Source organism: Tyto alba, unplaced genomic scaffold (genome assembly GCF_018691265.1).
Source record: "Tyto alba isolate M040663 unplaced genomic scaffold, T.alba_DEE_v4.0 Super-Scaffold_33, whole genome shotgun sequence".
NCBI classification, from domain to species: Eukaryota; Metazoa; Chordata; class Aves; order Strigiformes; family Tytonidae; genus Tyto; species Tyto alba.
The window spans coordinates 8,689,140-8,716,950 of record NW_024881308.1 but is presented as its reverse complement, the minus strand read 5'-3'; the positions used below and the strand labels follow the sequence as shown (position 1 = coordinate 8,716,950).

At 46.7% G+C, this 27,811-nt stretch overlaps 3 protein-coding genes across 4 annotated transcripts; 1 reads left to right on the top strand and 2 right to left on the bottom strand.

Annotated features, from left to right (window-relative positions):
- Positions 1-1,883: 1,883 nt before the first annotated feature.
- On the bottom strand, positions 1,884-5,556 carry SNAI1 (snail family transcriptional repressor 1). The gene is made up of 3 exons (XM_042801300.1): positions 5,455-5,556; positions 4,278-4,781; positions 1,884-3,089 (listed from the first exon to the last, which is right to left on the bottom strand). Exons 1-3 carry the CDS (start codon positions 5,531-5,533, stop codon positions 2,908-2,910), a joined length of 765 nt encoding a protein of 254 aa, XP_042657234.1. The 5' UTR covers positions 5,534-5,556; the 3' UTR covers positions 1,884-2,907.
- Positions 5,557-10,065: 4,509 nt separating this feature from the next.
- Positions 10,066-16,218, bottom strand: RNF114 (ring finger protein 114). Of its 2 annotated transcripts, XM_042801201.1 has the most exons (6): positions 16,039-16,215; positions 15,268-15,418; positions 14,102-14,208; positions 13,341-13,455; positions 12,333-12,440; positions 10,066-12,108 (listed from the first exon to the last, which is right to left on the bottom strand). In XM_042801201.1, exons 1-6 carry the CDS (start codon positions 16,173-16,175, stop codon positions 12,043-12,045), a joined length of 684 nt encoding a protein of 227 aa, XP_042657135.1. In that variant the 5' UTR covers positions 16,176-16,215; the 3' UTR covers positions 10,066-12,042. The 2 variants fall into 2 exon arrangements, with proteins under 2 accessions (XP_042657135.1, XP_042657136.1); XM_042801202.1 differs by lacking the exon at positions 10,066-12,108 and having other exon boundaries at positions 12,359-12,440; positions 13,258-13,455; positions 16,039-16,218.
- Positions 16,219-16,911: 693 nt separating this feature from the next.
- On the top strand, positions 16,912-26,054 carry SPATA2 (spermatogenesis associated 2). The gene is given in 4 exon segments (XM_042801185.1): positions 16,912-17,164; positions 20,134-20,559; positions 22,339-23,098; positions 23,101-26,054. Coding segments are annotated over 3 exon segments (1,569 nt in total). The 5' UTR covers positions 16,912-17,164; positions 20,134-20,241; the 3' UTR covers positions 23,592-26,054.
- Positions 26,055-27,811: the final 1,757 nt, after the last annotated feature.

Sequence of the window (27,811 nt, the reverse complement as noted above, 5' to 3'; positions counted from 1 at the left end):
AGCAGCAGTCCAAGTGCCAGTGGGCTGTGCTTTTTGTGATTCAGAACAGGCAGCATTTCTTTTTTTTCCAGTATTTTAAGGCTGCATTTGTGTTTGAATGCCAGCGGGATTTGTCAGTCTGAGCCTAGGCTGTCCTCCACCCATTTTATACCTTCTCTCTAAAAGCCTTGTGTCCCAGCCAGGCTCTGGACAAAGCCAGGAACACAACTGAGAGCAGGAAAGATTGCTAAGGAGGAGGTTTCTCACAACTCTCATCGCCTGCCTAACCAATATTAGCTGAAGCCCATTGAGAGGGATCTGGCAAGGTTCCCTGGTGGGTGCCAGTGCAGGGACGAAGCAACAGCCTGAGTGACGCGGGAAAGGGTCCCTATCCAAATCGGTGACAGCCATGACACGTGTGGATGGGGGTAAGGCTCAGCGTGCAGCGTGGGTGGATGCCCACTGTACGGCCCTAATGCTAAGCAGTGACCGAGGGCTCTTGCATGCCAGAGCCACAAAAGCCCACACCGACCTGGGCTGGTGGGGCAACCTGCGCCACCTCCCTGGCAAGCAGGGCTCGGTGGACTTCTGCTCCCTGCTTACCTACTTCTCGACCCTCCTTTCCAGTTCCTGCAGGTGGTCCATTCTCAAAATGGGTCACTTTTTTTTTTTTTTTTTTAACTATTTAGCTGCTTTTGCGGCTCCAGGATTTTATGGATGGAAAGCTGAAAGTAATTAGTGCCCCTCCCCCGCTTCCTGTTGGGAAAAGGAAGAAAAAAGCACACACAAGAGCAAACCCAAAACTTCCTGCCCTGCTTAATAATCAAGTAATGAGTCCAACTCAGCTGGGAAAGTCAGTTTATACTGGGCGAGCTCTTAATTAAAGAAGGGCTGAGCAGCAGCTCTGCTCCCTTTTACAGCCACACACATCTTCCTGCTCCGTAACAGCCCCTGGGAGAGGCACAGGGAGCCAGACGCCAGCAGATTGGAGGGGGGACGAGTGCTAGGGGGCACACTCTTTTATACCCTGGTTAAAAGAGACGTCCTGGAGATGGCACTGAGGAAATGCAGGGGGAGAAGGACAAAATCCCAGGCCCTGGGGGAGGCAGGCAGCAAGACTGGCTGGAGTGTTCCTGAAGCACCCCAAATTCAGAGGTGGCTGGGAGGGTGCAAGGCAGGTGGTTTGGGGCACTGGGACAGTTTAATTATGGAAATCCTGGAGGCAGGTACCTGGGGTATCCCAGAGCACCTGCCCCCCTGTCCCCTCCTGGATGTAGGCACACAGGGGTCAGCCCCACCTGCGCTTGCTGAAGAGCTCCGTGGTGACAACAGGATGTGTCACCTCCACTGCCACACCACCCACATCGGGTCACACACACCCCCGGCGGCTCAGCTCAGAGCGGTGCTTGGTGCTTTAACCATCCCCAGCGATGCTCAGGAGCCTGACAAGAGCCGGAGGCAGCCCCACCACCCCAGCGGGGCCATCCCCCGTGCCCCAGGGAGCGCTGAGGGATGTAGCTGGGCCATGGGTGCTCCAGTAGCCCCCCGGGGAAGCCAGCACCCACCCGGGCAGGCTGGGACAGGGCAAGCCCTTGCGCTTTCCCACGGGGAGCCAGGGAGACCCACCACACCCCCAACAGCCTGCTCCCCGCCTCCCAGCCTGCATGACCCCACAGCTGCCCCCTCCCCAGCCCCAGCCCTTCGGCAGGAACTGACTCAGCCTGCCTTTTCCTGCCCCGAGAGGCAACTGCTCTGCAGATCCCCTCGTGTGAATGCCACTTGCCGTTCACCTGCAGTCAAGAGGCCCGGGTGGGAGTCAGAGGGCGGGAGCAGGAGAGGGGAGTCCAGCACCCCCACCCAGCCCAGCGGGGAGTCACAGCACTCCCCACCCACACAAAACCCGATTATAAATTAACCATTTTATTGAATATCAATAAACTGTATATAATTATATAAAAAGTTTCATCAGTACAAAATTGTGGCACAAAAATATAAATACCAGTGTACCTTTGAAATGTAAACATCCTCTTTGTAATGATTCCATGAAAACAATGTCCAAAGAAAGATGCATTCAGGAGGCACCTGTCAATACCCATAAATAGGGCTTTTGGCACACACCTGTCGATGGGCTGCCTTGGGACAGGCCACCATTGTATCGGCTGACAAGTGCCTGCTATTAGTCACAGTTCTCTTGAAAAGCAGTTGTTAAGAGTCATTAACAGGTGCTTGAGTGCATAGCTGCTCTGTAAACAGGGTTGGTGTTTGAAATGGCTACCCATGCCTTTTATGGACACTGTTAATCTCGCAGGCATTGCAAATTGTCATTGTGCTGGGGAGAAGCAGCTGCTTCACAACTACTGGGATACTGTATTATTGCATAGTTACACCTTCTACAGGCGGCATATATACACTCAGGATGGGTGGGTGGTAATATTTTGTCCTTCATTAAAAAAATATTGGTTCTTAAAAGTTACCAAGTGGTTACAGTAAAAAAAAAAAAAAAAAAAAAAAAAAAAAACCAAACAAACAAACAAAAAAAAGACAAAAAAACCCACAAGCTACATGGTTGCAATGTTTGATACAGGCGGTGGGGCCAGGGTGCAGGTCCAACCCTGCAAGGTGCCGAGTGCCTGCGGCAAGGGGGGGGCACCTGCTGAGGGGCTGTGCCCCCCGAGTTTTGCACCCCCGCTTTGCCCCCCACGCTTTGCATCGGAGTCCAATCCCGCACCCCCAGACGCTGCAACGGGAGAAGGATCAGGCCTTCGCATTGCACAGGAGGCACCGAGCGAGGAGTGTGAGGGTCTTGAGGGCTGGAGCAGCTGCGTCCCGCCCGGTGCACACTGCGATGGCGATGGAGGAAACTAACTCCTACAGAAACTAGTTATAATATAGGTTTTTGCGTGGTGAGAGGCCGGGGGAGCAGAGTCCTCAGCGAGAGCCGGAGCAGCCCGTCTCCTCGTGCTTGTGGAGCAGCGACATACGGGAGAAAGTCCGGGAGCAGGTTTTGCATTGGTACTTCTTTACATCTGAATGGGTCTGCAGGTGGGCTCGGAGATTAGAGCGGTCAGCAAAGGCCCGGTTGCAGTGTGTACAGGAAAAGGGCTTTTCACCTATGGGACAAAGAGAAACGCTCCCAATTAACCAGTGCATCAACACATGGGGAATATCAAAGAAGGAGCCATTCATTAGCCAAAGTTTGTGAAGAGCACAGTGAAAAGAAGTGCTGGCTGTTATTGTTCGGAGGGAAAGCCGAGCGAGGTATGTACAGCATTCACTGCAGGGAAAGCCGCGGACTTGGGAATTTCCTACTCCCAGAAAAACCTCTCCTATGAACCACGGAAAATTAATGGTGGAAACATCTGCAAGCAGCAAGGCAGTTACACATACAAACGAAGACACGATATTCATCTCCTGCCTGGAGCCAAGCGAACCGTTCGGAGGGAGGCAGGAAAGCCAAGCACTATGTGTTAATTATATCATAGCAGGCAGCGGCTGAAAGGCGCCAGCGCCAGGGTGAGTATAGCTATTTCCTCCGCAGAACCCCGCGCTCCCCCTTCTCCCGCCCAGCTCGCATTGAAAAGCCTGGCCAAGGCGAATTCCTCCCAGAAAGACTCTTTTGGAGGAAACAAATGCGTATGCTCAATTTAGAAAGCACAATTAAGTCTTCCCAGCTTCCTTCAGCCATCATCTTTAGTACGTTAAGAGGGTGTGAAATCAGTGCCAAGTAACAATTACACTATCCCCGCAGCCCCACAAAGGATGCTCGGGGAGATGCATTGTGCGGGCGGTGGGGTGGGCTGCAGCTGCGGCAGCCGGACCCGCACCAACAGGTGCCCCCAGCACCTGCCCGCAGGCCTCGCCGACCCCATCGCCCCCGAGCCGGGCAGCAGGCTGGAGGCCACGGTGGTGGGCAGCCGGGTGTGAGGTGCTGCCCTGGCTTGGTGTGGGCAGGGAGGGATGCTTCGGGCATGGCGGTGCACAGGGAGGGAGTGCTTCAGCGGTCTCATAGCCGCCCCCTGTTTATGACATGGAGCTGAAGCGTGCACTGTCACACCGTGGCTCCCGGGCAAGCACAGCACTAACAGGGGTGCCACAGATTTACAAGGCGAGCCTTGACCCTGTGCTCAGTTCCAGCTAAGAGGATATTTAAAGGACATTTTAAAGAGATGTGTCAAGGGGGTTTGGGAAGCCCTTATCTTCCCAGATAACACCCGTCCCACCGATTCGCTGGGGGCCGGGGAGCTGGGAAGAGGGGAGGCGATAAGGGAGGGAGGGAGAGGGGCAAGAGCCGGCGTTACCGGTGTGCGTCCGGATGTGGCCCTGCAGCAGCCAGGGCCGGGAGAAGGCCTTGCCACACATCTTGCAGACGCAGGGCAGAGTGTGGCTCCGGATGTGCATCTTGAGAGCCCCCAGGCTCACGTACTCCTTCTCGCAGTACTTGCAGCTGAAGGATTTCCTGGCCTGGGCGTCGCAGTGCAATTGCTTGTGCTTGGAGAGCCCGGCGAAGGTGGAGTAAGCCTTGGCACACTGGGCGCAGCGGAAGCGCTCGGCGGCGGCGGGGGCCGAGGCTGGGCTGGGGGGCCCCGAGCTTTTGCCTTCATCCTCCTCGCTGGAGAGCGCCGTCAGGTCCAGGGCAGGGGCCGTGCTGCCCGCCGCTTCGCTGCCCGGGCCGCCCGGGAAGAGGCTGGAGAGCAGCCCCGCGTCCCACACCAGCGGCGGGTAGTAGGCACCGGGGCCGAGCACCTCGGGCGGGGGGATGATGGGCAGCGGGCACGTCTCGTACAGCAGCGGGGCGGCCAGCACTGCGGGAGGCGGCAGCGCTCAGCGGGGGCCCGATGCTCCCCGTGGGAAGCGTGTGGGGAGGAGAGGGCCCCGACCCATCCCCGGGGCTCCACACCACCCCCAGGGCAATAGAACCCGACCCCCAGCCGTCCCGTGGGAGCCCCGCGCCCCACCCGGGAGCCGGAGGGGCAAAGGGACCTCAGCCCACCTCACGGGGGCTTAGAGCCCCAGCCCACCTCGAAGCAAAGGAAACCCGACCCCACCCCACGGAGGCTCGGCGCCCCTGCTCGCCCTGCTGCGAGGGATGGGGCAAAGGGAACCCCACACCCCTGCCCGCCCCCGGCACGGGGAGCGCCCCGCACACCCGTGTCCACCCCAGGGGGAAGCCCCCAGCACCTCCGCCCACCCGGAGGTACCAGGGGGCGGCTCCACATCCCGGGACACCAGGGATCCCCGCTCACCCATCCCACCCGAGGTGCACGAAATCGAAAAAAAAAAAAAAAAAAAAAACCAAAACACCAAAACTAACAAACCCAAAACCCAAACAAAAACCCAGCACCCCTGCAAAAAGTCAGTCACCCACCCGCTCCCGTGTGGGGACTTAAGGTGATCCCGCAGCGGAGTCCCCGCACCACCCCGCGCAGCGCCCCACGTGCGTGGTCTGGCCCGTCCCGCCGCACCCCGTCCACGCACCGGCCTGGCTCTCCAGCTCGCTGTAGTTGGGCTTCTTGCTGGCCGAGAAGTGCTTCTTCACCAGGAAGGAGCGCGGCATCTTGCAGCCCCGGTGCCGCCGCCCGCTGCGGGGCCGCTGCGCCGCCGCCTCCGTTAATATGGGCCCGGGGCCGGGGGGGCGGGGCGGGGGCGGGGCGGGCGGGGCGGGGCCGCCCCCGGGCCCCGGAGCCAATGGGCCGGGCGGGGCGGGCACCCGGCAGGTGTCGGCCCCACGGCTGCCGTGGGGATTGCCCACGGGGCTCCGCTCCCGCGCTGCCTGCCCGGGGCGCCGGCGTGGAAACCCGCTGCCGCCGCCGAACGAACGGTTTCTGGCTTCTCTCCCGAGTGTTTCCCCTTGTGCCGATGCTCCCCGCGGGGACCAGCCATGCGACAGACCCACGGCCTATGCGCCCGAGCCGGGGACACCCGCAGCAGCGGGGCTGGAGGAAGGCGCTGTGTTGGGAGGGTGATGCCCGGGCCCCCCACGCGTGGCTGTCCTTGCTCCTGCCCCACCGCTGCGGATTGCGGTGCAGATAAGGGCAAGACTCCACTGTGCCCCGCTGCTCCAAAGCACTGCTGGGACACAGCCCAGCGTGGGGGGGGAGGATGCTTCGCCACAGGTTATTAATCCTCTGAGAAGAGGCAATGACCTGTGGAGGAGCGGGATGGATCCAGAACAGCTCTTGCTGACTCCCTCCCCCGGGCAGGGGGTCAGGAGCACTTGCCTGGACTTGCTTCTCCCTTCTGCTGGGCAGATTCCAGTCAGCGCAGCCTCCCCTTGCAAGCTGACCACTGGTTTTCTTCCTCCCTGCTTTTCCTTGAATCTTTCCCCACGGGCATTGCAGTAGGGGGGGTCAAACAGCCCCAGTGAGACACATGGTCCCTTTGGCTTTCCGCTCCTCAGGGAACACGTGCCCACGGGAAGGTGCCCAGGCCTTACTAGTGGGTGCTGGGGCAGTGGTGAGCGGAGCTGGAGCAGTCCACCCCCAGTTAAAAAGCTCAGCCTGAGCTTCCAGCTCGCCCCACATCCCTCTGTCTCACGCAGGGATTTTCCCGTTGGAGGAGCTCAGGGCACAGGTCCAGCCACCTGCTACGGGAACCGCGCTCAGCTCCGGGCCAAGGCAGCTGCCGGCAGCGAGCGGCTGCGGGAGGAGGAGGAATGGGACCTGCTAGAAATGCCTCCTCACTCCCGGCCAGTGCCCTGCCCTGCCACTCAGAAAAGGGCCTGTGGTGCCAGGCCACTCGTGACTCAGCCATCGCACACTGCTCCACCAGCCGCCTCTGAGCACACATGACACTTTAGCCACAACCCGCATGAAATGCAGAAGTGGGGAGCAAAGCTTTCCGCTGGCACGGCTGCAGTGAGGGGCTGAGCTCACTGTCAGTCTTTCCTGAGGGCAGGAGCAGCTTGGAAAGCTTGTCCTGCCAGCCACAGCATCCTGAGGAGATGGGACGCTTTTGCAAACTCTTCCCCTGCAGCCACATGCTCTGGAGCTGGATCGGGCCCTCCTTTGCTGCAGAATTGCCAGTGACTTTCAGCAGGTGTTTATCTGCACAACTAACCCCTGAGTCAGCCTGAAGTTCAGGGGAAAATGTGCCCCCAAAGGCCTTGGAGGATCCAAATCACAGAGGCCAGGCCCACCCCATTTCTCACCGGGGGATTCAGAGGTGCAGCACCCCGCAGTGCAGGGGGCAGCAGCCCGGGTGCTGCTGCAGGTGCCACCCCCCGTGCCTTGTTGGTGCCCCCCCTGTGCTCCTCCACCTGTCACGGATGTGGTTACGCTGGGGACACTTGTACGAGGAACACAACTAGGTGGTTTTCTTTCAAGAAGCAAAGCCTGCTCCTCTGTTCTTTTTGAAAACGTTAATAATCAGATCTGTTCCAACCACCGCGCGTGGAAAAAACTTTCATGTGCTAGAGGAAAAAGCGAGATCAAGGGAGAGAATGACCTGAGCTGCCTGTGCCCATGAGCTAGCAAGCTACAGGACAGGTAGCAGGAGAGCAGAGGGGAGGAGAAGCTCTGCAATGATTCACAGGCTGGAAATGTCAGTGGTTTGTCAGCCATCCCACTCTCCACCGCAGCCCTGGGCTCTGGCAGCTGCTGAGCCCCAGGGTGACCAGAGCAGCCCTGCCACACGCCTGTGGTGCAGCTCCAGTCCCAGACCCACACGGACTGACCCAAGGAGCTCACAGGCACACACTAACCACCTTCAGCAAGTCTGCTGCAAATTCTTTTTACCTTCTTTGGCCCCATGGCTACGTGAAGCATTTCAAATATCCTGCAGAGCAAAGCTCCTGCCACCAAGGGAGACTGTGATGGGGTGAAGGGAAGTTCTGGCCATGAGGTGTGGCGGTGAGGTGTGCACCCTCACTGCAAGACCCGAGAAGCTCTGTGAAACCCACCACAGACCCCTGAGCCTGGTGGAGGAGCACCGGGACCAGTACAGGGCCGGGAGGTGCGAGCCTCATTCTCTCCAAAATGCAAGACCTCCCTCTGCTGTCGGCACACGCCGTGCCAGCCACCGCTCCTGCAGCACCCAGAGTGGGTTTATTCCCCCTGTGCTCACGTTATGGAAGGGAAGCTCCAGAAGCTCCACTGTGTTTTTTTTTAAAGCCCAGTGTCTGAGTACTAGGTAAAGATAGAACAAGTGAGAGACCCAAGCCTGTAGCAATGATGCTTACTTTCACTAAGTGCTGAGTATTTTCTGGAGTTTTGGGGAAGGAAACGGAAATTTTCATAGTGGCTTCAACAGTCCTTGTTTATATTACCCAAAGAATAATGTAGTTTACCTATAAAAAATCAGTTGCTTTTCAAGAACGAATCATGGACCAATGCAACTGTGACATGAAGCTCTGTGTTAGAAAAACAAACAAAAAAACACTCTCCAAACAGGCAAGTGCCTGGTTGTCATTTTTAGTATATTTAAACCACAGAAAAGCTTTAGAACTACGAGCACATCCCTCATTTGCTTTTCTGTAATTTAACATAGCCCTTGATATGGTGTGAGAGGTTAATCCTTCTTATGCTGGTTTTACCAGTGACCACCCAGTATAGCTGGCCAAAGGCCTTGAAGCAAATTTGATGTGCCTTTGTCAATCAGGTGACATGAGGACCCAGAATATACTATTAATGCTTTATTATAGATGGGATCCTTTACAAGAGCTCATCCCTCCAGCATAAGAAGACATGGGGCATTTACTGCTGTAATTCCAGATGAAGCAATGCCTTTGTGTTAGGCAATTAATGCTGACAACGATTTACCAGACATATTAAGGCCAGTCTTTGACAGGAGACAGATTAATTAAAAAAAGTAGCTCAGCTGCAAGCTTGTCTCCTCCCATTCTGTTCCTCTCCCTCAGCACTAATTGTCCTCCTAAGGCTGACTCCCTGTGCTAGACAGGGAATTTCACAGGTCCGAGGTGGCCTGATTGCATTATCACCAACAATGGGCACTTGGGATTTGCTGTGGCTACAAGATCAGCTGTTGACGAGGTGAGAGCAGCTCTGGCAGAGTACTTCACTCTTCTGCAGTAACACCCCCGGGATTTAGAAGCCCAAACTAGTTTGTTCTATCATAAGGCTTTTTTTTTTTTTTTTTTTCCCCATCACAGGTTTCTGCACACAAATGAGATGAATCAAGGCTCTGCACAGAACACATGCACCTCACAACAGAATGTGATTTTAAATCAACCAGCAAATATCAGTAAGGTATACCACATGTAAACACATTAGTTAAGTCGATGAGGTCAGCAGCACAGAGACACAAAGCTCTTCAGCAGCTGGGGCAAGTGGAAGCCTGTGGCCAAGTTTATCTCTGAGTGGTTCCATGGATGCTCATTGCAGCACAGAAAGCAGTGCTGTGGGTTCTGCTGTTACCAAACTGGCAGGTGCCAGGACATCGCTTCCAATCCATACACAAATGCAATCAAAGTTAAAGCAGAACCAGCATGCATTTTCCAGTCAGTATTTTTGGTCTGCACCTGTTCTGAAATAATTCCCAACTAATAAATTGATGCAAATCAAACCCAAGTTGTATAGCCAAGGAGTGGGCTGACATACAGTTAGGGTACAATCACTTTGCACAAGAAATTTGACTGGTCTGCTGCAAGCCAGCCTTCACCTCTGCATTTGAAGCGACCTAAACTGAGGACAACACAAGGATGTAAACATCACCAACTTAACAACCAGAAGAGTTAAAGCTAGGGAAGCTGTAAAGCTTTCAACAGAAGAGCCCTGCTGAACAGTCTCACGTTCCCAACTTAACAAGAAACTGGGGGCCGTTTGTTCCAATGGCTTATAGGAGTATTTGCATACAAGGCTGCACCTGCAGTATTCTGGCCAGATCTAGCAGAACTTGAGCCAAACTATTTTTTACAACCTGTGTGGATCCACTGTTTGAAAGATTATGAATAAAGTTGCAACTAATCAGTACAAAATATTTAATGGAAGCCAAAAGCCGAAGTCTCTACATTTCTCAAGGTCTACTGTGCTCCCTGCAGCATTACACAGCCAGCACAGAAGTGTTTTTAGGGAGGTGCTGAAATGAAGTGTACGGACCACAAGGAAGAAATGACAAGGGTTGACATAAAAATAGGATTTTATAAATTAAATGGTCTTTATTTGTAACTTGTTTTCAAAAGTCAAAAACATGACAAAGTAATTGCTCAAAGCTTCTACCTGCTCCTTAAGCATTTTAACAGAATTGCATGGAAGTGCACTTAGAATAGTATCAGAAATCTAGATTCTGGTCAGTGGGTATAACCAAACTGTGTTCTAGCCAGAACCCAGAAATCCCCATCCAACCACTAACCTCTTGTAATCTCTTTGCAGATCAAGCATTAAAAACAACCAACGCCAAACAGAGTACTTTTTCCATAGTACCATGAGATTAATTTCTATCCCCCATGACTGAGCTTCCAGTCACCAAGCAGATACTTAAAGAGGAGTCTGTAAGACCCCATACCACATTGGGGAAAACACACTAAACCCAAGTTCAATGTAAATATGTTAGAGGTCTGGTTGGACACAAAGTTTAATCAAGAGGTTTTAGCTGGGGTGAGTTTCCTTGTTTCAAGGGTGAGGCTATGCTGCAGTTTGCAGAGTGTGATGATACTATTTTTACTGGTCAAATAAATTAATCAGTACTCAATTCTGTGGTGGTGCAGGTCCACTGCTCCAATTAAGCATGCTTAAATTAGACTAGACATCGCAACACTACTGTGATTTACAAATTCTGGTTAGAGGTCTTAGATCGTTAGATTTCAGCATCTTGACTGTGTGGTTAATGAAAACAAACTAAAAAGGAATCTCTATAGTAAAAGCGTAGACTTGAATATAGTGTCCACTCACCATGTAGGGGAACTGCCATCCTGCTTTCTGGTTTATATTTTACTTTTTCTGTGAAAGCTGTACCTGCAATGTTTTTTATGTTTTAGGTTTTTAATGTAATCCCTATACATGTAATATTATATGGAAAACAATCTAAGTACAACTTCAGCTACTTTAGCAACATTTAAATGAAGAACAGGAGTTCAAAATACCTGTTAAAATCTGTAGTGCATAAAGGTAGTGCTATGCAAGTGCTATGAATTATTGGTAAGTTTTGCTACCAGCTTGCTTTGAGAGAGGAGAAAACTAGGAATATATATGAAAACTTTAGTTTAAATAGAAAGCAGAAGTATTGAAAAAAAACTTTCCAAATTCCCCTATCAGCGTGATGCTTAAAGTCACTAGAAAACCAGTTTCAAAACCCACCAATTCAATTATAAAGCCAGCAAATATGATTATTATTTGATAAGACAGTTAAAAAATGATGCATTTTAAAGAAGACCAACATGAAAGTTTATTTTCCAGGCTAGAAATTATGGTCAAAGTATGGAAGAAAGTAATAAATATGCATAGAACAAAAGTATTTTGAACTAGTTGTTTACACAGGTGCAGAGATCTGGTAAGAGAGTTTGTACTTTGAAGACTTGTACTTAAGACATGTTTTCCATATAGTTGAGAGGTTGCTTATAAGAATTTAAACACTGGGAAACATTATGAAATCACAGGCATTATAGGTCACTTTAAATGAGCGCTGGTCTGACAATTACAGTTAGCACCTAGAGGTCTCACTAAAGGAAAAGAGAGCTACAAATACACCTCTCATACTATCATTTCAGATATGTAAATGAGATTGGGAAGAGATGTTTATTAACTAGTTCAAGTCACTCCATTTGGAATGTTTTTTGTTTTTAGACAGTCAAATGAACACAACTGCAAAAGAAACCAAGAAATAGGCATTGTTAAAGGAAAAGATTTGTCTCCTCCATGTTGACCTACAATTAAGCTCTGTGTGAAACAAGTAAGAAAATTAGACCAACAGGGTTGAATGGCATAGACCACGTTAACAGAAGACCAAGTGGTACAGAAATACCAAACCAGGGTTTGAAACTGAGACAAGGATTAAAGTCTTCCATACTTATGGATGCCTGAGTTCATCTTGGTATGTACAGGGAGAAGTGCAAGGATGCTAGGCATTTCCCCCTCATGGAAGTCTGGTTTTACAGTTAATCTTCTAGTTGGTTCATTTATCCCGCAAAGAACGCAACAAAACCTGTGCCATCATATCATCTTCGTCAGCGTCATAATCCTATGAATAAAGGGTACAGAAATTCTTTTACTGCAACAGCCATGCTGGTTAATACAACACCAAATAAGAACAGGAAAAAAGCTGTCTTTTCCTTCGACTTGCCAATAATCCAATTTCTCTACTGATACCATCTGCGTGGATGAGATTTCACAGCAGTGGCTATGTAAAAAAATTTGGGTTTTAGGAGGCACCAGGCTGTATTCCAAGGGTGAGGAAACACATACCACAAAAGTATCATATGAAAAGCGATGTCGTCTTTGAAGGTGCTCCATGAAGTTAGCACTCCTGTAATTTGGATCTCCCCATGGCATTGAGGCACAAATTGGGCAAACCTTCAAGAAAAACCCAAAAAAAGCCAATTAAGACCCAAAGGTTAAGTGCTTTAACATTTACAGTAGGAGGGGCAGGACAGAGACAGCATGGAAGACTAAAGTTCGAGATTTGTAACAATCGCTATTCTATATGCAAAGTGATGTCAAATAGTTTGCTGGAACATTTAATACAACAGCCTCAGATAAGCCTGAATAATTTTAAGTCATGTCTTAGATCTCTGAAATGGAATGGCTTACTCTTCTCCCTGCATTCTGAAAATCAGAATTCACTACAGCTGTTTGCTTTAGAAGATTTCCGCCTTTATTTCTAACAGAAACGTTTCCCTGATCTCCTTTGTAAAGATCATTTCTTTCCAAGACAAAAAAGGCACTTCTTTTCAAAATAATTTGGAATTCCAAAAAACTTTCCAGAAAAATGTAAGTTTCAAATTCTGTTTCATGGTTTGCCTTTCCTCTTATATGAGGGAGCTTCAGCAGATAAAGAATATTAGAATGATATACCATTTTTTTGCAAGCATTTTTCCCGATGTTTTATAATATCTTATTGCTGAAAACAGCAGAGGGGAAAATTAAATGTCTGACTTTCTTTGAAATTACATTTTATTAATTTGATGTTTGTTACTGTGCCTAATGAACTTTTAATGTCTGCCATTTTTCAAATATGAAAGGAGGATGTGACCTAGCTGCAACAGGAATAGAGAGTAGTCATCTACAGAAAAAGTACCGAAAACCAACATCAAAATTATGTAAAAGTTAAATGCATGAACACCATACCCACATTTGACTTTAACAGGAATAATTATAAATATGTACTTAACTTCAAGAGTAAGTCTCTAATTCATTGTTTCAAAGGCTAAGACTAGACTTCATTGCAATTCTTGCACCAAGACTTTTTATTACCACTTGTTTTGCATCCATGCTGTGCAATGTTTTGCAGTGTTCAACTAGTCCTTCTTGATCAAAGTTTTTCTCGCTGCAATACGGACAAGTAAAGGTAAAGCGATTTGGGAAGTTCCTGGTTGGGGAGAGAAAAAGAGGTTATTTATCAATGTAAGAAAGTGGAAAGTAAAAATTTTAGGATACAATACTCAAAAGATGTCTTACCAGCTCTTAAGAATACAAATTATTCAAAGCAGTAATCTTATTCTATGCAATTAAGACAAGATAGTTTAAAATATCAGTTTGTAAATTCCTAACAATAGCTTAAAGAACTCTTAATATCATCCATATTGACACAGAACAATAGTTCTTCTACAAAGTTATAAATGCTATTTATCAACATTTTTTTTTAAAAAAACACACAGGGTACCACCCAGTATGCCACAATGCAGGTGAGTGCACTGCAGCCAATTCTGACTCCCCTTCATTATAAGTTACCACAATCAAGGGACGGAAACATAAAACCTTTATTTAAAATATAACTACTTTTACAGAGTACCCTGACCTTAAAAATGTCTTGTGCATGGACTAAGGAGAAAGCAGACTAGCTTGCTTGTGTACAGACAGTTGCAAGATTAAGGCTCAGCTTTTAACTATGTGAAAGGATTAAAACAATTAACACCCAAACTGACCAAAGAGATAAAGTCTGCTTTTACCTCAATTTTTTTTTTTTTTTTTTTTGGTGATAAAAACCCCAAGTATTTCTGAGAAGAGCTGGTTACCTGGTGTTGTGAAGTGGCTCCTTAGTTACAGCTTTCACACCTTCCATTATATAATTCTGGTACTTTGAACAAGAAGCTGCATGATTACGCATCTTTGAGAGATACATCTGTGCAGGCAACAATTGCATGGCAAGGTTAATTTAAACTATTTGCAGCTACTTCCACACTTTTAAGCAGAAGTAGTAAACAAGTAAACCAAAGCAGCGTTCTGCAGACAGGGTTAAATCAGGAAATCACTTCAGATGGTGAGGCAGAAAGCTTTGAGATTATAGATTAGTTAGTTAACCTGTAACTTTGCTGCCTGTAATATTTTGCAAATACAACACTGCTCAGGACAGCTCATTTTTAATCTGTACTACAGTATTTATATATATAAAAAAAGCTTCATATAAAGCCAGTTTACCTGATCACTGAGAAGAGATAATATGCAAAATAATTTGGCTTTTAGATCTTGGTATAGACTGATTACTAATTGTTCAATCCTATTAATGAAAATTCAAATTTACAGTAAGGAAATCTGTAATTCAAAGAACTAGTTTGCTATCTGCTGGAATGAAGACATGACACAGAAATAAAAAGTGAAATTAACCGAACTGTTACTTTCACCTTAGAGCATCTAATTATCCTTTACTTGTTGTTTTGCCATCTACTAAGATATCTTCTTACACATTCAATTAACACCAAGAAGTCCAATTTTACAAAGAGAAAGAAAATGTCAAGGAAGGGTGTTAACATGCAGGACATTAGGAAACAGTAAGTCTATGGAATATACCACGCAAAAGACAACTTTAACTCATAACTATTTCAAATGAAGCAAAAAAAATTGTATTTAAGAGCCAAAGAGATCACTATCTAAAACCCACATCCACTGTTTTATTACAACATTCCTCCCACAGAGGCACACTCAGAGAAGCAACTTCAGAAGCAATATTTTAGTATAATTTTAAAATCAGTATCTTTCAATTGACATTCAGTTCTTGAAGAGGTAACAATAAAAAACTGTGGAAAGAATGTCAACATTTGGGTGCTACCTATATAAAAAAATCTTCAGCACTTATCACAACAAACACTTTGACCTGATTCTGCAGAAAGCTGAAGAGCAAGCACATTATTTCCCTCTAAGCAGTATGGCCAAGTAGGCACTTAATTCCCAAATACTTTCATACTTTTTTATTGCAGCCATTACAAGTGGTTTCCGTCGTTTCAATTTGCTTTTCCAAGTCCAGAGCTCTGCTACCAGGTGACAGGGTACTGCGGCAGACACCACAAACTGGCTTTTTCGGTTTAAGACATTCCTGCAGGCATGGGGTGCAAAACCTAGGAGAAAACCAGTAAGTGGTGAGAACAGCCCTCCTAGACATGCAGCATAAATATGCAGAGCTCTTCCAAGTCTTCTGCCCTAAGTGACAGCAGAGTCTCAAGAAATGATATCTAAGAAACCAACAGCCTGTTGACACTGGAGCATGAAGGGAGGAATAAGATTCCAGCTCGCCATGCTCAGTGTTACCAGCTTTCAGACAGTGCTCTGCTCTCTCGGTTTCTGCATCTTTCAGGAGGAAATGGAATCGAAAGTGAAAGATTAGCTGCTTTCCCAGCTATTTTTTTTTTTTTTTTACCCTTGGAAGCCCCCGGCCAGCCGTAAGACGCTGCGGGAGCTCAACGCTGTCTTTGGAGCCCCCCCCACCCTCAGCCTGAGCTGACCGACCCCACTGCCCCCAAATCGCACCCCCGCCGCGCAGTGCCGGCCTCGCCCGCCCCTCCCCCGAGGGAAAGAACGGGGAGAGCTACGGGGAGAGCTACGGGCAGCCGAGCGGCAGCTCCCGCCCAGGGCCTCGCAGCCCGGCTCCGGCTCCAGCCCCCGCCCGCCGAGCGGGCCCCGAGCCGCCGCCTCAGGCCCCCCCCCCCCCCCCGCCGCGCCGCCGGCAGCAGCCGCTCACACGTGTCCGCAGGGTACGCGCACCGGGCTCTCGTACACCTCCAGGCACACGGGGCAGGTGAAGCGGGACAGCAGGTCGTGCCGCCGCTCCGGGGAGCGGGAGGAGGACGAGGAGCCGCCGGCGCCGGCCACCGCCATTTTCCCCCCGCCGCGCCCCGCCCCGCCCGCCAACCGGGGAGCGGCGAGTGAGCAGGCGCGACCCCGCCCCCTAGCGCGGAGACCACGCCCACCAGGGGGGCGGAGTCACCACCAATGGGCGTGGTTATGCGTAGTGGGCGTGGCGGCCCGAGGCTGCCCCGCCCCCGGGGAGCCGGTCCCTGCGCGGGGACCCCGCTCCGCACCCACGGACACCCCAGCACTGACTTGGCGAGGGAAGGGCGGCGTAGCTCTTCTCCGCCCCTCCCAAGCCGAGGGATGCAAAAACCGCTTGCAAACGACCGACGGTTTAACGACCTTTGTTGCGGTGCACCTCCCACCGAAGTTAAACGGCCGCCCCGTTTCCCTATTCCGCTCCTTCCCCGAGCCCGGGGGCACTCCCGAGGGCCGGGCCGGGGGGCTGCCCGTGCACCGCAGGCCCCGTGGGTGCGCGGCCACTCGGACCCCCCACCCCCTAGGCGCAACCCCCCCACCCTCACGCGGAACGGCTCGGCATCCCGCCGCAGCGGCGAGAGGGGCCCCGGGCGCTGCCCGCCCACCCCCCGGGCTGCCCCTGTCCGTCGTGGCCCCCCCACACCCCCGGGGGCCCGATCCCGGGGTGGATGTGTGTGTCACTCAGGCCCGCGGAGGCGGTGGCTCCGCCCCCCCGCCCCGCTGACGTCACGCGGCGGAAGCGCTCCCCAGGCTGGAGGCGGTGCCCCGTCCCCCCTCCCCGCCATCCACTTCCGGGGCGCCGCTGTCCGCCGCCCCCTCCCGCTGGCAGCCAGCGGGGCTGGTGCCGGCAGGCTGAGCCGTGAGGGCGGGCGCGCACCGCCGGGCACCGCCGCCGGCCCTTCTGGCGAGGCGGCCTTTGCTGCGACCGTCTGAGGGGCCGAGGGGGGAGGTGGGCCGCAGTCTGCATCCGGGTCACCGGGCGCTTCCGGCTGAGCGGCGGCGGGTCCCGGGCGGCAGGCGCGGCCCGGCGCAGAGCGGTGAGGGACGGGCCCGGCTCCGCGGGGGGGGGGGGGGCTCTGCGGGCCCTCGGCGCAGCGGCTGGGGGGCGGGCGGCGGCGGCCCGGCGGGCGCGGTGCCTCCGTTACCGGCGGGGGGGCTGGGGGAAGCCGCCGCGGGGCCGGCCCCGAGGCTCGGTGGTCAGCGGGCCGGCACTCAGGCTGGGCAAGCGGGTGCGGTGTCCCGGGGCCGCGGCTTCTTGCCCCGGCCCGCTCGCCCGGCCGGGCTGCGCGTCTCGGCAACAAGTGTCCCCGTGAGAGCGAGGGAGTGAAGCGGGGCCAGGCGAGCCTGGATCCGGGTGTTGTTCCCTGCTTCTCCCCTGCTTCGTGGCCTGAAATTCCCCAGCGATGCGGTGTGCTCTTGTGCTGTTAAACAGCCTTTGTTTTCGGGATGATTTTCTTTTCAGATCTTTGGTGAAAGCCCTGGCGTTTTTGGTCTCCTTAGCGTGGGCGAGGAGGAGGTTCTACTTGTCCTGTGTTTCTCCCCTCCTGCCGTAAAGATTTCTGTGACTGTGCCCTGCCAGGCAGGCCAGGGTGGGTAGGGTGGTTGGTTCCCTCGGCTGAGGTTTTGACCCAGGAGATAGAGAAGAAAACGTTTCTACCCCATCAGCTGAATCTCGACTTTGGTCAGAACTTATTATTTGTGCGCTCTATGCAATTTTGTGGTTTTCAGTCAATGGTTTGCAGCAAAACGGCCTTGTTACTTCATCTGTTCCATCAGCCAGTGTGCTTCTTAAAACTATATTTATCTGTGCCTGCTCACATACTGAGGTTTTTAGTGAGTCTCGTAACCATGGTTGTTAGCTGCTCGGAGCCTGCCTGGCACTGGGTGGGCTGCCGGGGACGGGGATGTTTGGTTCTGGAAGCTTTGTGCGCAGAGGAGTGGCTCTGCAAAGGTTTGATGGGGTGTTTGGTTTGTTGTGTTTTGCTTTTTGGCTGTGTGAACCCTAACTTGTGTACAAATTGCAGATCAAAATCGGAGTTGGGAGCGACTTTGAATGTCACCATCCGTAGGGCCTTGATGAAGGACTTTCACTTAGGGACTTTGCTAATCCTGACTTCTCGTACTTGTAACCAAGCACTTCTGTTTAGTAGTTACCAACAGTGGAGGTGGAAGAAATGTAGCACTTAATCCAGCTTTTTGTCAGCACAGGATCATTCCTTGTCCTGTGGGTGTATTACTGATGTGCCAGACAAAGATCTTTCTCTGAAATTCTCTTGTGAAGCCCTTCTTGCTAAGGAACAGGTATTCTGTTGCCTTTGTCCACAGACTTCATCTTGCACAACTTAAAGAAGAAAGATCTCTGTGAGAGAGATTTACTCCTGTCCCTTGTGTTTGGATGTTAATTTAGAACTCCACATTTCCTGCGATTCACAGCTTGTCTCTTGACATCAGTGCAATTTCTGATTGTGGAAAAACTGAGCATGTTGTGTCTTTGAGCAGAAATTGAACTGTGAGTTAACTTCTCCCACATGGTGTTGCATTAAGTGCATCCTTTCATCAAGTAATATTAACTGCTAGGCTATTGGGGTTTTTTGTTTATTTTCCTGGTCTCTTGGGTGTTGGTTTATGGTTCTTCCCCTTTGTGTATTTTGTGTTATGGCTCCATTCATTCAGTTAATTTTGCTGTTAACAGTGATTTTAATTTTAACAGGAGTGTGAGGGGGCATTGATCACTATTCTAGAATCTGCAATTAATATTGGGTGGAAAGTCTTTTCTGAAGTGCTGTTTCAGACTGACTACAACTGAAACAGTGTATTGATTTCTCTTGCCTCTCTTCCCCTTGGTTCACAGCTGGGAAGTCCATAAGGATTGGATTGTGTTTATATTTAAAAACCCAAAGCCTGTGGTCTGCTTTTTGATTGCAAGTTCCTCAGGCAGTTGAGAGAGAGTCTGTTGTCCTGTTAATTACCTTGGTTTTGGTAAAGTAGCATTAGGAAGCTTCTTTTGTCAGCAGCTTTTTCTGTGCAGTATGTGAGCTCAGCGAGGTGAAAATGTAGATCAGTATATACATAAAAGCAACTAACCCTGCAAACAAAGTATAAATGATGTAAAAACAGAAATAATTTTGTTTTAATAAAGCTGCTAAAAATGGCAGGTGTAGCGCTTTTGCTGAAAAGATTACAATCTTTGCAGCTGCCAGCATTCAGCTGAAACTTCAGCTGTAGTTTGCAGCAATCAGGGGAGTGTATTCCCTGTGGGATGGCTGCAGTGCTCTCCCAGCACAGTGAGGTCCTGGGTGTGCTGTCAGGTGGAATGTGAGTGGCAGTCAAAAGCCTAGAAAATGTTAGAAAGAGAAAGGTGAAGTTAATTAATCTTCTCAGTCTAGGGGCACTCCTGTGCCACTAGAGACAAAAAAAAAAAAAAAGTAGATGCTTTCACAGGTTGAGCAAAATGAAACTTCTTTGTGGGATTTTTTTAATCTATCACTGTGCAGAGCAAAATAACCCAAAAAACAACAAAGAAAAACCAAAACAAAACTCAACAGTGACTGATTAAAATAATGTTTAAGTTGTTTGAACTGAAGGGACAAAATAAAACAGAGAGACCCTAAGAACACATGCTTCTCCTCTTGTTTTTTTTTTTTGTTTTTTTTTTTTTTTTTCCTGTGAGTTACTTTTGCCTTGGTGTTCCTTAAGCCAATGAACTCTCAGTTGGGGCTTGAGCCTACACCGGCTTTATTGTATCAGACTCTCAGTGCCTTGCTTGATGTAGGTTTGTTGTGCTGTTTTAGGCAGACAACTGGAAGAGGAGTAGAGAATGACAGTAAAAAACAGGACAACAGCATTTCTGTAGACTCTTGTGCTTTTTCAGAAACCTGAAAAAGACTGTTCTGGGAGCTGCTGCTCTGAACCATTTTATAGAATCCTGTGAAGCTGATAGATACTGTGGACATCTGGGATTTATGCAACTGTGATGACTTGTCTTTGTTTTCAATTTTTATTCCAGAAGAGTTGCCGTTACTGAAGACTCTTAATGCCAGATAATCAACCTACTGCTGAACAACCATGAAAGAGAGGAGGTAGCTGCCCAAGTGTGAGATAAAAACTGATTTCAATGGATACAAAATACAAAGACGATTTATTTAGGAAGTATGTACAGTTCCATGAATGCAAACTGAATGCCTCCGACAACAAGCAGCGTCCTATTAATGATGAGTATTTGCGAGTGGCAGCAGCAGCCTTGCTTTGCCTTCCCAAAATTGATCCCTTTTATAGATTCCGGTTGATAAAATTTTACGACATGGCTGAAAACTCACTGAGATCTGTGAAATCCTCAAGTTTACATTCTCTGCATAATGCATTCAGCATGCTTGAGACAGTTGGAATTAATCTCTTTCTTTACCCTTGGAAAAAGGAGTTCAAAAGTATTAAGGTAAGACATTTTAAGTGTGGCCATAGTGAGAGTATGATTTGGTTTTCTTTCTTTTAACACACTTCATGCATTTCCTTTACAGACTTCTTTTTTTCTACCTATTAGCATGATGGATGTATTTATATACAGTTGGTAAACAGAAGCCAGAGGAAAGTTTCTATGTAAAATAAGTGAAGTTTGTGCTGGTGAGAGTATCCTGAGAGCAGAAGTACAAATACTACCTGCATTTATAATGTAACTATAAAATAGAAGAAAAGCTTATTTAAGGTTTTTGTTCAGCTTACTGTGCTACAGTGTCTTATTTTCTTCTTGGGTAGAAATTACTACCCTTTCACTAGGGCGAGCAATCAAGCTCACTCAAAATTTGATTTTTGTCTTTTGACAGCTATTAATGGAGCACAAGTGTTAATAACCAATGCATGCTTTCAAGTGAATGCTTCGCTGAGGTTCCTACAAGCTATATAATAATGATAAAGGAACTTCTCTGAAAGAATTGTTACCAGAATATCTTTTATCCACTTTTCAGTTCTCAATTCATGAAGTTTTGATTCTAATGTACTTTCAGATTATTTACCTATGCCAGGAACTTGGAGGGAAAAGTAGGAACTTGTATCTTGCTCGGCTTGGGTGCTGGAAGTCAGATAGTGAGTTCTCTACTGTTGATTTTCCTGGTTCATCTTTTACCCGTTCTTGTATGCTTATTCAAACCTGCTGCAGCATTTCAGTAACAAATGCTGCAGATGACTTACAAGAACAGTTTTGAGACTTGAAAGCTGGATAAACACACTGCTGATACAGGTGTCTAAAGTCATTTGCAGGTTGTGTGCACTGGTGATGGGTATTTTTTTTTTTTTTGTTTTTCTTAAAAATAAATTATTTCACTATTTAGCAGAGAATTTTGACATTATTAGAACAATTGAGAGTTCTTTTTCCCCAAGGGGAAACTACCTTTCTTCAAGATCTCTCCGTAAATCTTCTTCATTACATTTAAGTTCTGGCCTTTGAAATGTTGGCTGATCCATCGAGGATATCTCTTGATGCACTGCTGATTCTGACTTCAGTTGTGCACTGTGGATCCAGTACCCATTCTGTACAAAGATGTGATGGGCTGGCTACTCTCGCCTGCAATCCAAAACATTTTGAACTGGTTTAAGAACACATGTCAGGTATGCCAGATGCTAAGGATATTTCAGCTTGCACAAGCTGATATCTTTGGGTTTGGGTCTCTTTTAGTGGAAGTTCTTGACCTAGTATAAGATTTAAATAAAACAGGCATTTAAAACTGCATAGTAGTAGTACACAAAAGCATGCACCTCAAGTATATTTAAAGCTGAATTGAAGAGGACTTTGGTATTCCTGCAGTAATTCTAAGTTCCTGTTATCTCTAGCTAGCCTCTGTCCAGGGGCAATACGTGAAATCTCTGCCTTTTTACCTTTCATGGTAGACTTGCTTGCAAATGCAAACGTGTCTGGTATGCGTAAAAGTTAATGTCAATGTAGAACATAGTGATTTAAATCAACAAGGAGGACATTATATTAATCAGGATTTCAATTTGAATGAAAACTCTCCTTCTTTGAGTTTGCCTCATGTGGAATTTCCATCTGCTGAACAGGAGGGATGCAGAAATGGAGCTCATCTTGCCATGGGAGTTGCATGTGTTCACTGTCATTATTATTCTATTTAATTATATACTATCTGTCACAGAATTATCTAAACATCTGGTTCACCACTGAATGTGTAACCCAGTTTTCCTTTTATTTCCCCCCCACCCCCCTTAGACCTACACTGGACCCTTTGTTTATTATGTAAAGTCTGCTCTAACTGAAGATGATGTAAGGCAGATTTTGAACTACATGGGCTATGTCCAGGAACTGGGAACAATGTTTAAGCTCAAAGAGCAGGTTGATGCCATTCAAGTGAAAATGGTTTCATTTGAACTCTTTTTGGCCAAAGTGGAATGTGAGCAGCTTCTTGAAATTCACTTGCAAGTGAAGGATAAAGGTTATTCAGAGATTGATGTCATAAATGAACGAAAAAATAGCAATGAAGATGTTAGAGGCTGCTCAGAAGCCATGAAGCGGCGTGTAGAGTGCAAAGAAAACTTAAACACTTCCATGGCACGAATGGTACTCCAGAAATCAGCAAGTGAACGAGCCTCTAAAGATTATTTCAAGCCAAAGGTGAGCAAGCCTTCTAAATCAGTGGACACGTATGATAACTACTGGGAAAGTAAGAAACCACCTTTGATGAGCTCACTGAGTCTCAGGAAAGAACCAATTTTAGTTGATGCAGAAGATGACATTAAAGACGAAATTATCCGTCCATCACCCTCTCTTCTGACAATGTCAAGCTCACCACACGGGTGTTCAGATGAATTCTTGCCAAGTTCATCTCATCACAATGGCATGCTAAGAACAAATGTCCCTTACAGCTCCTATTTTTCTGCTCAAGAGGACTTAGATTTATATACTGATCCCGATTCTAGAAGTATGCTGAATTTTAAAAGACAAGAAGCTATTAAGCCTGATGTTTGGCTGTTAAAAATGATGCCAACCCTGTTTACCACAAACGCACCCACCTAGCCAAAGAGACAGCTTCCCTCAAGTGCCAAAACTGTGGCGTACCTTGTGGCACTTCAGTTTGCCAAAAGTGTGACAATCTGTTCAACTCTAGGCAGGAATATCCAGCAGTGAAACAGAGCACCTATTCAATCAAACCACTTCCAAATGATGGCTTGTCTCCTGCATCTGCTTTAAGGGAGAAATCTCAGTACACGTCACAGACTCAGAGTCAAGAGAGAGCTGCTCAATTCAGTTCAAAATCCAAACCTTCAGGCACCTCACGCTGCGGCTTTTGTAACCGATCTGGAGCTGCAAACACTTGCACATTTTGCTCAAAAGTCTCATGTGACACTTGCCTCAATGCTTACTATTATGATCCCTGCTGTAGAAAAAGTGAGCTTCACAGATTCATGCCTAACAATCAGTTAAACTATAAATCATCCCAGCTGTCCCATGTAGTTTATAGATAGACTTGATTAGTCTGTTTTGGAGGGGAAGGAAAGGGGGAGGGGAAAGGGCTATCCTAACTAATGTTCTGACTCCACTGATAAGAAAATACACTGACCTCTTACCAAAATGAAATGTCTAAATATTTGAAACCATGGTTCAGTGATCAGGTGCCAGTTCTTGATTTTTGTGGCTTCACAGATGCTGCAGATACATTAGATTTCATGCTGCTATAATTTAACTCCTAAATGATCGTTAATTTTCAATTTAAATGGGGGAGAAGAACACATTTTTTCCGTAAAACTTGGCAGCTGTTGTATATTAGAAAAGTGACATCACACCTTTCTATTACATTGCAGTCATCTCCTTGCCCAAATAAAACCATGCAAGGCTTGAAAATAAAGTCTAAAAATTAAGATTCTCATTTTCTATGAGTGATGAAACCACTGCTGGTTTTTGATAAAGTATGACTTCAAAATGTGCAAGTATGTGAATGGCTTGTTTTGCCAACAAGGACTACTTTTTGAAGTGTGTCTGCATTTCTTGATCTCCAAAATGCAAACACCGCAGCATCTCTTCCTTTTGTCTTCATGTTTTCCTTCTCCCCTTATCTCCCAGATGTTTATCTCAATCTTATATAATCTGAATCTGGACGATATGTGCTTTATTTTCTGGTGTGGCCAATATCATCCTACTGGTTTTTACTGTATGGTATTTTAAAAAGGTGAACCTGTGTTCATGTCACTTAAATTATGCCTAGAGTGTTGTCCTTCCAGATGAGTACTGATTTTTCTTTATTTTCTGTTGCACATGTATTAAGTACTGTTCTTTGTACTGTAAATAGGTAATTTGGAAACAGTTTTTATTTTTAATAAATATTTAATATGTTGAGTTCTTAAAAGTGGTAGAATCATTATAACTATGAAGTCTCTCTGGGTTATTTGTTCAGGTGACTCTTTGTTTTTCCTTGTACTGTATTTCATAGTTTGTTATAGTCACTGTGGCAGTCTGTTCTTGGCTCTGATCAATTTTTGGTTTTTAATCTGAGATTTTTTTTTTCCCCTCTGATAAGGCTACCACTAGTCAAAGTGGAGTCTTGTCTAAGAATTGCAGGATTTTGGTTCTCAGTGCACGCTTTTCATTTGTGGTTATGGAAATTGTAAGTATAAATGTTATGCTTGCTTTCAAATTCACTGTGAAGTCTGTAGTGTAGTCCAGCAAGTAAAGCACTGGCCTGGTTAAAAATCAGAGCTCATTTGTGACTCCTGTTAAAGTAAATTCATCAGTTATGGATGTGAATCAGATAATAATATTTATCTGTATTACTGTAGCACATAGGAACCCTAGCCGAGAACCAGGACTCCGTTGTGCTAGGCTCTGTACAGTTTGACCCCCAAACAACACCTGATTATGAATAGGCTTTAGTTTTTTATTAAAAGAAAACCCACAAGAATCCTTCTAACTTCCTTATTCCAACTAGCTAGTTAGAACAAAATATCAGGCAACCTAATCTGATGTGCAGAATTAAATGTGTTTAAAATATCTGTAAAGAACTCTAGCTGAGATGTAAACTATGTAGTCCACTTTGCACTAAAATTACACACTTAGGGGTTTTTTAAACACTGTTAGAGTCTAGGCTTCTAAACTTAAATGTCCATTGATCCCTGTGTGACAGAAATATGCATGAATGATTGTTTGTCTTACATTTTTGGGGTGGGGGGAGGGCTTGAAGTAGGTAGAGGGGGAAACTATATAGGCTAATGTTGTAAAATAGCTAAAATAATTTTAGCCATAAATGGGTGTCAGAAGTGTTATGGAAATAAGATGAAACCAGAGTCTTACAGAGGGCTGAGAACAATAAGTTACTGTACAGTTTGCACTAAGAAACAAAGTGAATGGTGTGTGTTTAGCAATCAGGGAAATTTCTGAATCAAGCGACTGCAACTGAACATAATGTTATAGGCAAGTATTGCCTTGCTGACCCTGAAGGTTGGGGTAAATATTGTTTAGGTGAATGATTTTAAGGTTTTCAAAATCTTGTATGGTTTTTTATAAATATATATATATATAAATATGACACAAATGTAGATACATTATGTACATAGTGAAGAATTTAAAAACAATTTTACTATTAAAATACAGTCTAAGGGTGGTTTTCATTTTGGTGGTTATTTTGGTTTTGTTCATTTTCTGAAGTGTCATGCCTGTTTGGCTGCTCTACAGTGTATCTTCTAGTTCACTAGTTCAATTTCCATATGGCTACTCACACTACAGTGAATAACTAAAACTGTGATGCCACGTAATTTTTACGGTGAACATAGCAGGGACTATACTTGCTTTGAAAAAGAAAAGTCCTGTGTATATATGTCATGGAATACTGTAGTACAAAACTGTGTTGAATTGAAGTGATACCATGCTCTATTTTTGTGTATCTTACTGTATGAGGTTGCTGTGATTGATACAGTAAAATATATGCTAATTTAAAATGCAGGTGTTTTGCATCTGATTTGTTTACATTAATTTATGTTTTGAAGGAATTTAAAAATAAAGAGGCCTTTAAGAAAAGGCTTAACTTTTCTTAAAGTTGAGTGCATGTAGCTGTCTGTTTCACAACTGCGTTTTGCATGCAGGAATGAGTTGGTGCACAAAGGTGTAATCTTGGGGGAAAAACGGGCAAGAGTATATGTATCATGAGCCTCAGCTTCATGAAATCGGATGTACTGCTTGCAGAATTCAGAACTTTTAAAAAAACATTTATTTTCAAGTCTTAGCAGCATGACTCAGTTTGTTCCCTAAGAGCATGTAAGCCAATATGTCAGCAGTCTGCAGCAGACAGACTAATGTGGGGTAGAGAGCAGGTTTCATGTGTGATGTGAAGCTAACCTACATTGATTTCCAGCCTTGACTCTCAATGTCATATGCACTTTTTCTCACTAGCTTCCTCACATAAGCTGCACCTCACAGAAGATGTGTGATACTACTGGTGTACTTTTTGGCACTTGAGTTAGGCCTTCTGGCTCTTTTATCATCCTGCTAGCTCTGGAGCAGGATAATTTCTCAAGTTCCAAACTAGACTATTCTTTTTCGTTTGTTCTTTGTGTTAAAGCATGTCAGGTGAATGCTTAAATGCCTGAAGTGCCATTTCTACAAGTCCTCTAATCTTACAATCTGTTGAGGTTTACTGGAAGTATCAGTGATGATTATAAAAATCAGGCTCAAGGTAACTAAAATATTCTTTCAAGAAATCTTATCTTACCCTGCTTACGCTTCTTATGTGGATGCATTTCTAGTGCATATAAAACAAGACTTTATGCTGTTTTACTGTCTGACATTTCTGATTACAGACCTATACATGTGTCTGCTGTGTCTTTTACTCTCAACAGAAGTTTAAAGGATCAGTGCGCTGTCAAGTAGGTTAGATTTGATGGTTGAACTGACAGCTCCTTTAAGTTTATCTTTTCTGAAAGATGGCTGGATTACAAGCATTTAATACATGTTGCTAATTGTGCTGTAGAATCTTTTTAGGAGAAGATTCACCTTTCTGGTATTTGTTTAGAAACTGGAAGCTAATCTGAGCATGGTGATAATTGTTATGTTGCCAGAGTGACTGGGAAAAGCAGGTGACTGCAAGTTAAGGTAACATGTTGATGTACCTGTTTTGATTCTAATTTAGTTACTTCTCTGAAATCAGTGGGAGTTGATTAGGCTTTTTAGCATGGCCATTACTGTGGTATCTAAGTGGCACCTGACTTGGGCTACAAATATTCCTGACTCTTATTTGTGAAGGATATTCCATGCTTCCTTTTGAAAATCATGGGATGTGGTCATGTTTATCTAAGGATTGTAAATATGTAAATGTCTTAGAGCTCTTGTCCAGTTTTACTTAATTTTATACATTGCAGTTACTTTTAGTTACTTTTTTTCTACAGTTGATCATATTCCCCTAGAAAATATTTTCTGTAACTTGTTTTGCCAGTCTGAAAATGTAGGGGCAGGGAATTAAGTAGCTTTCTGGTTTTGTACTCCTACACCCCTGCTGTGAGAAACAAACTCCGAGGGCTACCTCTTGCATTGAGCCACCATGTGAAAATGAACAGACTAGTACATCAGATCTTCTTATGCAGTGCCTAGAGGAAGGCATAAGGTTAAAGTATGTGATATGTCAGCAGCTCTTAACTCTAAAATCTTGCAGATATGCCACATAATTGAATCTCTTCTATCTGAGGAGAGGTGTAGGAGAGCC

Bases quoted from the DNA above. Each gene is read 5' to 3' on its own strand.
- SNAI1 (XM_042801300.1), bottom strand. From the start codon at position 5,533: ATGCCGCGCTCCTTCCTGGTGAAGAAGCACTTCTCGGCCAGCAAGAAG. The intron at 4,782-5,454 runs GTGCGTGGACGG...CGCCTCCCGCAG, and splicing joins CGAGCTGGAGAGCCAGGCCG to TGCTGGCCGCCCCGCTGCTG. The intron at 3,090-4,277 runs GTAACGCCGGCT...TTTGTCCCATAG, and splicing joins CCACATCCGGACGCACACCG to GTGAAAAGCCCTTTTCCTGT.
- RNF114 (XM_042801201.1), bottom strand. From the start codon at position 16,175: ATGGCGGTGGCCGGCGCCGGCGGCTCCTCGTCCTCCTCCCGCTCCCCG. The intron at 15,419-16,038 runs GTGAGCGGCTGC...GTTTTCTCCTAG, and splicing joins CGCGTACCCTGCGGACACGT to GTTTTGCACCCCATGCCTGC. The intron at 13,456-14,101 runs GTAACCAGCTCT...CTCCCCAACCAG, and splicing joins GAGCCACTTCACAACACCAG to GAACTTCCCAAATCGCTTTA.